Consider the following 8409-nt stretch of genomic DNA (forward strand, 5'->3'; position numbering starts at 1 on the left):
TCTGCATGCCATTATTGAGCCCTATAAATCCTTTTGCAGCTGAACTCTGAGGGCGTGTGCCGTGAATAATTTTGGGTGGCGCTGGAAGACGACCAAATTCCTTTTGAATAATCATATGAACGCACTTATCTTCCACCGCCTTCAGTGAAGCTATTGGGACTTTTTTGACCTCATGCCTTTTGAACACATCATCGCTCATGACGGCGGCTCGCTCCTCAGAATTTGTGTGGACAGCAGTTGGAATCACCATCCCCTCCAGTACCCTTAGATGTGGATTCTCATGCTTCTTTTTCATTGGCCCAACAAGTGTCTCTTCCGTTGTTTTTTGAGCTCCCTTTGGAAAATAAAAGCGTGGAACATGACTATACGTTGCCTGAGTTAAAGGAGAAGTTTGCAAGACTGCTGTCTGTTGAGGCAAAATTTTCGGCTCGGCAGTTAAAAAAACTTGTTTCGTTGCCCCTGATTCCGCACCGCAAGAACGGACCAAAGAAAAAACTCGACCTTCAGGAGTGGTTGAACTCGCATCCGTCCCATTGTCTTTCTTAAAATGCGTTCCCGTCCCTCTCTCCCATTTGCCTTGTGTTTCTTGCTCTCGTCTTACCGCCGCCCCTTCAGACGTGTTCTTAGACTCGGATCGACGGAATGACACGGAACTCAGCGACAATGAGGAGAATGAGGATGATGGTGACAATAAAGGTGATGTTGCCCGGTTGGAACCGTTCACTTTTTCGCCTTCCTGCACATGACGATCTCCTGCAATCTTCCCAGTATTCATCACGTTAGAAACTTCACTGAAAGAATACTTTTTTCTCTCCCCTATTGAGGTATGAATATCCTTGAGGTCAGCTTCGCGATAGGTCTCCATAATCAGTTTTTCAACCGCCGTACCAGTTAAGACATCACTCATCCAATACCCCAAGTATTCAAGTAGCTTCAGCCTAATTCCGCCCTGCGAAAATGTACTACTGCTTTCTAATGAGGCACGAACTCGTGTAGTCTGTTTTTCTGAGAACGCCGATGCAAGAAGAAGCGGTATTTCAGCTTTGCCTTTGGTGGCATTGGAAACCGAGCTGCTGCTTCCAGAGCGGCGCCCATTGTAGCGAGGGCTTGGAGTCTGGTATGTTGGGTACGAAGGCCCCTGAGACCAAACTGGCGTGGAAGAACTACGATGAGCGTTGAATCTCCCATTCCTTCCCTGTGGCGGAAAGGGGAGATCTTGCTCTTCTAAAGCACTGGCACTACGACTGGAATAACCTCGATTAAACTCATGACTCACACGTCCATAGGCACCACCGCGATTACGGCGAAAGTAGGCTCCGTAGCGATTTCCACCATATGAGGGGCTCTTTTTCCAGTCGGCGGAACTCTCATACCTGGAAAACGTCTGCGGTCTATTGGGCCAGGGGCTAGATGGCGGAGGTGACGGAGAAAATCCTCCGACGCTCAGCTCTCCCCAGCGATACCCAAAGTGATTACTATCATTGGCAAGGCTACCACCACCGGGAGGAGCGCTAAGACTTCTATTTGAAACCATGGCCTCCCCCTAGCAAAGTAGTCTATTTTTCTAGATACGAAGAAGACACCTCACTGGCTAACCTCCCATTACTCATCTTATTCAAAATAGATATCCACGACAACAAAAAAAAAAAAAAGAAGAAAAAAAAAAACGACACCTCGGAATTCAACGCAACGGTATAAATAACAAGCACATATGTTTCATGAGTAAAACATAGTATCTGTTGTTGTTGTTGTTCTTGTTGTTTTGAATTAATATGGGCTTTTAATTTTCACCGCTTCATACGAAAAACAGTTTTTCGTAAAAAAAGTTGTATAACAAACAGCAAGCAAAGTAGCGATGCAAGCAAAACGGGACGAAGTAAATCGACAACCAATAAACCCAATATTTCCGTATTCAATGTTTGCTCAGCATCCGTTAAATTAACAGAAATCTCGCCCGTTGCAATTACAGGAATCTGAGCGCCAGTTATATCTTTTGAAGCGGTAAAGAAGTACGTCCTAAAAAGTGAATTTAGACATAATAGTGCACTCAGTATCTCCAATACAAACTCTATGTATACTACAGTCCTCCATACCAAGCCAGATACATGAGACGAGCCCTTGAGAACTTCCACAGCATTTGCTGGAGGTAATGAAGTTAAAAGTGCCGAACTTTTCTCGGGTCCCTCTGCACCTGATATCCCACCTTCCTGTTGAAGACGTTCTATTAGCATCGACCCCAGTTTTCTATAGCAGACTGGCATCTCGTTATCAAGTGACGTACGCAGGATTTTGCCTTTTACCCACACATCTCGAAGAAACTGAATATAACCAAAAACACGCATTGCAACACCCGAATCAGATTGAGTAAAAACCAGCAACGCCTCCGCACGAAAAACGTCAGCATACATAAGACCCTCGGCTTGCCCTGACAGCTGCACAACCAGTGTTGGTTCATGACCCCCAACATTCATAAATGCGTACCGCTGGTATTCTGTGAATGGGCACGACTTGGACACCAAAGCCTTAATTATCGTTGTGCAAGTGAATACTCTTTGACCAGAAAATTGAGGACTGCCGGTCTGCGCAGGTCGCCATGGTTCCCATTTTTGGTTGCTGTCCTTTCTATCCCTATGATATTCCTCCAACAGGGAAGCATTATCGTCAAAGCAAACTTTAAATACATCCAGGACCGTTTTGCCCTTTGGTAGCACGATGGGATCAATAAGCTCCCTTGTAAAACACGAAAAATCACTAAATGCCGTTCCGTAATCCGTCAATACCTTAGAAAATTCTTGAAGTGAATCAACAACAGGAAATCCTGAAACATTTGGCTCGCTAGTTTTGGTAATAAACATCACTGTTTCTCTTGAACTTTTTGATCCGTATGCTGGAAAAAAAAAATGGGGGGAAAAGGTAGAAAGACCTCTATATCAAAAAGCAAAAAAATACAGCGTCAATGATAAACAAATGACAATTCATTCCCAATCACAAAGCAAATTTAAAAAAAATCAAAAACGATAAAAACACATAAAAACACAAAATAGGTATATAATCACTGTATCATCACCACACGTGGAGTTTTATACTTTTTTCCATTTATTCCATTAAAAACAAAGCATCGGTGGTCAACCTATAAAATGCCAATATACCCACTGCAAGAACGGAAATTACAGTGGGTTGAAGAAACTCGAAAAAAGTGCTTACTAAATGAACCATCAGCACATTTTCCTTAGAGGCACCTCGTTTCAAATGAGCATTGCTATCAAACCTCATCAGAAACACAGAGAAAAATCCCCCCAAGCACGTCATCAACCCAAGCAATCCTAGAACTACACGACCCCATTGCAAAACTCTCTCCCTCGGAAGCAAAGCTTTGTCCAAGGGCGTTCCCGAGACCGCTTTAGCACACGAAGAGGTCAACTCCGTGGAACTTTTCTCGGGTCCCTCTGCACCTGATATCCCACCTTCCTGTTGAAGACGTTCTATTAGCATCGACCCCAGTTTTCTATAGCAGACTGGCATCTCGTTATCAAGTGACGTACGCAGGATTTTGCCTTTTACCCACACATCTCGAAGAAACTGAATATAACCAAAAACACGCATTGCAACACCCGAATCAGATTGAGTAAAAACCAGCAACGCCTCCGCACGAAAAACGTCAGCATACATAAGACCCTCGGCTTGCCCTGACAGCTGCACAACCAGTGTTGGTTCATGACCCCCAACATTCATAAATGCGTACCGCTGGTATTCTGTGAATGGGCACGACTTGGACACCAAAGCCTTAATTATCGTTGTGCAAGTGAATACTCTTTGACCAGAAAATTGAGGACTGCCGGTCTGCGCAGGTCGCCATGGTTCCCATTTTTGGTTGCTGTCCTTTCTATCCCTATGATATTCCTCCAACAGGGAAGCATTATCGTCAAAGCAAACTTTAAATACATCCAGGACCGTTTTGCCCTTTGGTAGCACGATGGGATCAATAAGCTCCCTTGTAAAACACGAAAAATCACTAAATGCCGTTCCGTAATCCGTCAATACTTTAGAAAATTCTTGAAGTGAATCAACAACAGGAAACCCTGAAACATTTGGCTCGCTAGTTTTGGTAATAAACCCAGAATTTGTACAATTTTCTTGAAGAGAATGAGGTAGATTCTGTGGTTGTGTGCTAAGCGCCTTTGTCACATTAAAAAAATGTGTCAAAATGTTAAATGCGGCATCACGACTAACAAAACTTGTAAAACTATGGGTTTCATTGCCAATAAGTTTGATAACAACTCCGTCCAGTATCATCATCGTTTGCTCCTTCTCAATACTCTGCACATCCCTAAAACTAATCTGAAGTGATTCCGTCATCATTACTGAGGAAAATAATATGTAGTTGGTTGTAATATAAAGCCTCCCAATTCGATGGACTCCACAGACATAGCTGCATTGAAAGTAATCAATTAATGGTTCTGATTTAGGAACCTTTGAAAAAGAGTGTAGTTCGTCAAACTTTTCCAAAAGGGCGCCTTTGGGTGTTGAAGAAGTCCGTGGGATATAAGAGCCACGTGTCTTTTCTTCCGTATCTTGAGTTGCCACAGAAAATTCAGTGGAATCTAAATCATTCGTGCCGAAGCCGGAAGTTGGATTAAATAAATTAAATTCTGAATGGGTTGGCTTTAACAAGGGGGCTAAAGTAATTGTGGGCTTTTCATCCTCATTTTTCCCAGTAATTTCATCATTTATACAAGATGATGCTTCGGATGAATGACAAGATCCAGAACCGGGTTCTTTCAAAGGGGAATCAATTTGTGATGCTTGTGGGAATTGCGTTGGCGTCTCTGAAAAGGCGTATCTTGCACGAACTGTCCATAAAGTCTTAAGTAACTTAAATGTTTGGCCTGTCCCTCCCGACAAAAACCCAGAAAAAATGTATTCCTCCTGTCCTTTTGTTTTCACAAAAATCGCTTCAAAAAGAAAGCTTGTTCCTTTTTTAACGGAAATCACGTCCTCCCAACGCATCATAACCGGTTCTTTCAAAAAGGAAGAACTAAAACATAGGCGAAGTGAAGATGCATAAAGTGTTCCCATTCGAGCGAATTTTTTTTTCTTTGTTAATAAAGCACATTGACGAGATTCTACTAGTTTTTCTGATAATGGGATCTGATGAAATAATCGATGAAATACCTGTTCCTCTGGTGTGTATGTTGCCGCCACAGATCGATCTCTCTGAGCCGTTGTCTTGGAAACGTCTGTCAAAGCATCCATAGACATATTCTACGTTCTAACTAAAATAGATAAAAAGCAAAGAAGCGAGAAAGATTTATACATCAAGCAAGCAAATAAAATATATTTTTCGATTTTCCTTTTTTTTTTTTTTTTTTTTCCTTTCTATTTATAAAAAGCATACAAGAATTTAATCAGATCACGGAACGGATAAACAATAGCAAAAATGAAACCATTAATCATATTACCGAGTGCATTCTTCATAAAAGAAAATTTTTCACACTTAACCTTTTACCTTTCCAGTAGATGAAGCAATCGCTTCGACGCAACGCATGGGGTAAGGTGTCTCCTCCGGAAAATCATCTTTGAGGCTTGATATATATTCATGTAAAAAAGCCTTTTCTTCTTCAGTTTTAGTGTGAACAGCGTATCCGTGAAACATCGGACACGTCCACATTGCGTCAGAAATCGTTTTGGCAAAATGAGCAGCTTTATCAGGAGTCTCCAACCATATTTCATAGTCGAGACAGTCACCTTTGGTAAACAGGGCACACACAACAGCTCCCGTGACCTGTTCAATCAAATGTGCCACACATAGCGGGGGAATGTCTCCGGCAATACCTTTCAAGATCACATCTGCATCCCTGCAAGATAAACGTCCAAAAAATGAGTGAGTTGCACATCGTGCACAATGATAATTATAGAGTTCTAAATGGATTCTTGGTTTTTCAATAGGCCTTACGGTAAGGGAATGCACAAAATCATTAGCTATTTCTTTGAATGCAACTGGTGCAATAACCATTTCACCTCGGTATGGAACCTTTACCCAGCCTTTCTTGAGGTGTGTGTAGGTGTCTCCCTCTTTCTGATTTAGGCCAGTTTCAGGAGATGGAGACCAAGGCTTAGCATGAATCGATAGGCTCCCTTTTTCTCTTTTTCTTGAGGCCTCAGAAGCATTAGAACCCTTTTTAGGGGGACTTGTTGTCTTTACAATGGGGGCTCCGCTGTATCTTTTTGCCCCAACGTTCATCATAGCTGCTGCCTCCACCATTGCCCTCATGCTCGCATTAAGCGCAAACATATCAATGTATTGTGCCGGATAAGGCCAGGATTCATTTGCCCCCAAAGCGGATAGTTGTTCTGTAAGAACAGACGATGCATCTTGCCATCCATTTGCTAAATTTGAGGAGGCGTTTACACTGGGTTCAAATGGGGCTGCATCCACAGAAAAGGTATGGGACGTGTTTGGCCCTCCTTCCTTGGTTTCTTTCGTCACATCAGCTTCTTCTCCATCCATTGTTTTCCTCCTTTCTTCCCTCTTTTCCAAAGCAAAAAATAAATAAATAAGAGCTTATCTTTTGTTTGTTGTTCTTGCCGTTGCTAATTTTTTTTTTTTTTTTTTTTTTTTTGAGAAGGAAAGAAATAAAAAAAAAGAGGAATGGAGAGAAAAAGAGGACAATGGATTTAAAAGATGTAGATATTACTCCCATCTCGTACTTTTTAAAAAATAAAAAATAAAAGAAAAAAATGATTCCCTAGTTACCTATACATATAACAAATCTTTCGACAACTGGTACTAAAACACCAATGAAAGCTAATTTCATCTTTTTCTCTTTTTTCCTCTATTTATTTTCAAAAACATTTTTTGTTTTTGTATTTCCCTACTCCCTTGTGAAACTCATAAAAACTGAACGCGGAAAGTATTAATGAACGCAACTCCATAAAATGCCCACCGCTTACGCTTAAGCGCGCATTCCCAAGCAGGGCCGAAAAAAAGCACAACCAAACACAAAAACCCTAACCCAAACAAGATCCCTTCCCGCCGCCTACCGCCAGGCCCACGGCCGTTGATTTCCGTTTGTTCTTTCAGCAGCCCTTTAAACCCACAATTTCAAATTAACAACCCAATGGGGGCGGAGAAATTCTATTTTGAAGAGTGATCGCTTCATCCTGCGCCTTTGGCGGCAAAAAAAAAAAAATCGGAAAAAAGTTGGAGAAGTTGGGTATCGATCCCAATACCTCCCGCATGCTAAGCGGGCACTCTACCATCTGAGCTACATCCCCACACAATCCACAAAAAAAAGAGCGTCAGAGAGACAAATAAAACCGTTTTTGATATGAGAAAAACATCGCAAACGGTAGGGTTCGAACCTACGCGTGAGATCACACCTGCTTAGCAGGCAGGCGCCTTAACCACTCGGCCACGTTTGCTCCACCAAAGTCTCTCAGAATAACGCTTTAGGTCTATATTTTTGAACATAAATTTTCTCTTTCGTATTTTTAATTACGAATAAGTCAAAGTCCTTTTGTGGTCTTTCGAGTTCTCGGTAGTATAGTGGTAAGTATACCCGCCTGTCACGCGGGTGACCCGGGTTCAATTCCCGGCCGGGAAGTTTTTTTCACCTCGTGAAAATATTAAATTTCATTCGGAGAATTTTTTAGGAGCTTGTGAAGAGAATGATCGCGAGGAATGCTGACTAACCCTAATTAATGTATATGTGTCCTGATAAAATAATATGCTCTTCTTTACGATACTTTTCTTTCTTATGAATTTTAGGAAGAAACAAGACTTCAAGGACATCAGGGAACCAATAGCAGCCAGATTTTTTTTTTACTTTTAAAATTTACAGACACAGCGAGGTTGGTTTAAGGAAATGGCATTGGTTCCTTACACGGCAACAGAGTGGAGCCATATTGGTGCCCGTCTTTCAGAATGGGTACGCCAGCATGGCGCTATCGAGGTGCAGCTCACCTTCCTTGATGAAGACGAGCCGTCGGATGCGACGTTAACTGTGGCCAATTCAACGACAGGCTTGCGCTTGGTTTCAGGGAACATCGCCAAACCCTGGGAGGATTCGAGCCTTGCAGGACACGTTGCGAATCTCCGGGCGCCCCAAGTACCAAGATTCGAGGCTCAAGTGATCCTGCCCATCATTGGGGCGACCCGTGGGTTAAGGGCCAAGCAAGGGCTCACCATTGCTGAAAGGGAGCGCTTGAGTGCTGACTACGCCCACGCCGTCGCCAACACGCAGAACCCAAACGCCCGGCTTCACTCGCGGGTGGGAGGATCACATAACAGCCTATCGGCGCGCGAATCTAACATTGCGGTCGCCGACGGCCTTCTTGCGGAACGAGAATGCGCACTCGCCGGAAGCGAACAGCAAGTGGAGGCGACCCGCGCCCGAACACAGGAACGCG

General features: G+C 42.9%; 4 protein-coding genes and 3 non-coding genes across 7 annotated transcripts, besides 8 other annotated features; 1 reads left to right on the forward strand and 6 right to left on the reverse strand.

Moving 5' to 3' along the window:
- On the reverse strand, positions 1 to 1534 carry Tc00.1047053510057.4 (hypothetical protein, conserved; the record flags this gene model as incomplete). Its single annotated transcript, XM_800468.1, has 1 exon — positions 1 to 1534. A coding segment is annotated over one exon (1534 nt), but the record flags the coding sequence as incomplete, so codon positions are not given.
- Positions 1 to 8409: a sequence feature (heterozygous, Esmeraldo-like haplotype).
- Positions 1639 to 1667: a microsatellite.
- Positions 1738 to 1762: a microsatellite.
- Tc00.1047053510057.10 (hypothetical protein, conserved) lies at positions 1788 to 2855 on the reverse strand (the record flags this gene model as incomplete). Its single annotated transcript, XM_800465.1, has 1 exon — positions 1788 to 2855. One exon carries the CDS (start codon positions 2853 to 2855, stop codon positions 1788 to 1790), a length of 1068 nt encoding a protein of 355 aa, XP_805558.1.
- Positions 3097 to 5259, reverse strand: Tc00.1047053510057.20 (hypothetical protein, conserved; the record flags this gene model as incomplete). Its single annotated transcript, XM_800466.1, has 1 exon — positions 3097 to 5259. The coding sequence occupies one exon, from the start codon at positions 5257 to 5259 to the stop codon at positions 3097 to 3099; it is 2163 nt and encodes a 720-aa protein (XP_805559.1).
- Positions 5346 to 5376: a microsatellite.
- Tc00.1047053510057.30 (hypothetical protein, conserved) lies at positions 5495 to 6508 on the reverse strand (the record flags this gene model as incomplete). The annotated part of the gene is made up of 1 exon (XM_800467.1): positions 5495 to 6508. The coding sequence occupies one exon, from the start codon at positions 6506 to 6508 to the stop codon at positions 5495 to 5497; it is 1014 nt and encodes a 337-aa protein (XP_805560.1).
- Positions 6596 to 6620: a microsatellite.
- Positions 6709 to 6740: a sequence feature (AT_rich).
- Positions 7203 to 7275, reverse strand: Tc00.1047053510057.40. The gene has a single exon. It is a non-coding gene; the product is annotated as a tRNA-Ala (tRNA).
- Positions 7342 to 7422, reverse strand: Tc00.1047053510057.50. Its single transcript has one exon. It is a non-coding gene; the product is annotated as a tRNA-Ser (tRNA).
- Positions 7533 to 7604, forward strand: Tc00.1047053510057.60. The gene has a single exon. It is a non-coding gene; the product is annotated as a tRNA-Asp (tRNA).
- Positions 7652 to 7829: a mobile genetic element.
- Positions 7652 to 8409: a mobile genetic element.

Source organism: Trypanosoma cruzi, genomic scaffold (assembly GCF_000209065.1).
Source record: "Trypanosoma cruzi strain CL Brener 1047053516589 genomic scaffold, whole genome shotgun sequence".
In the NCBI taxonomy this organism is placed as follows: domain Eukaryota; phylum Euglenozoa; class Kinetoplastea; order Trypanosomatida; family Trypanosomatidae; genus Trypanosoma; species Trypanosoma cruzi.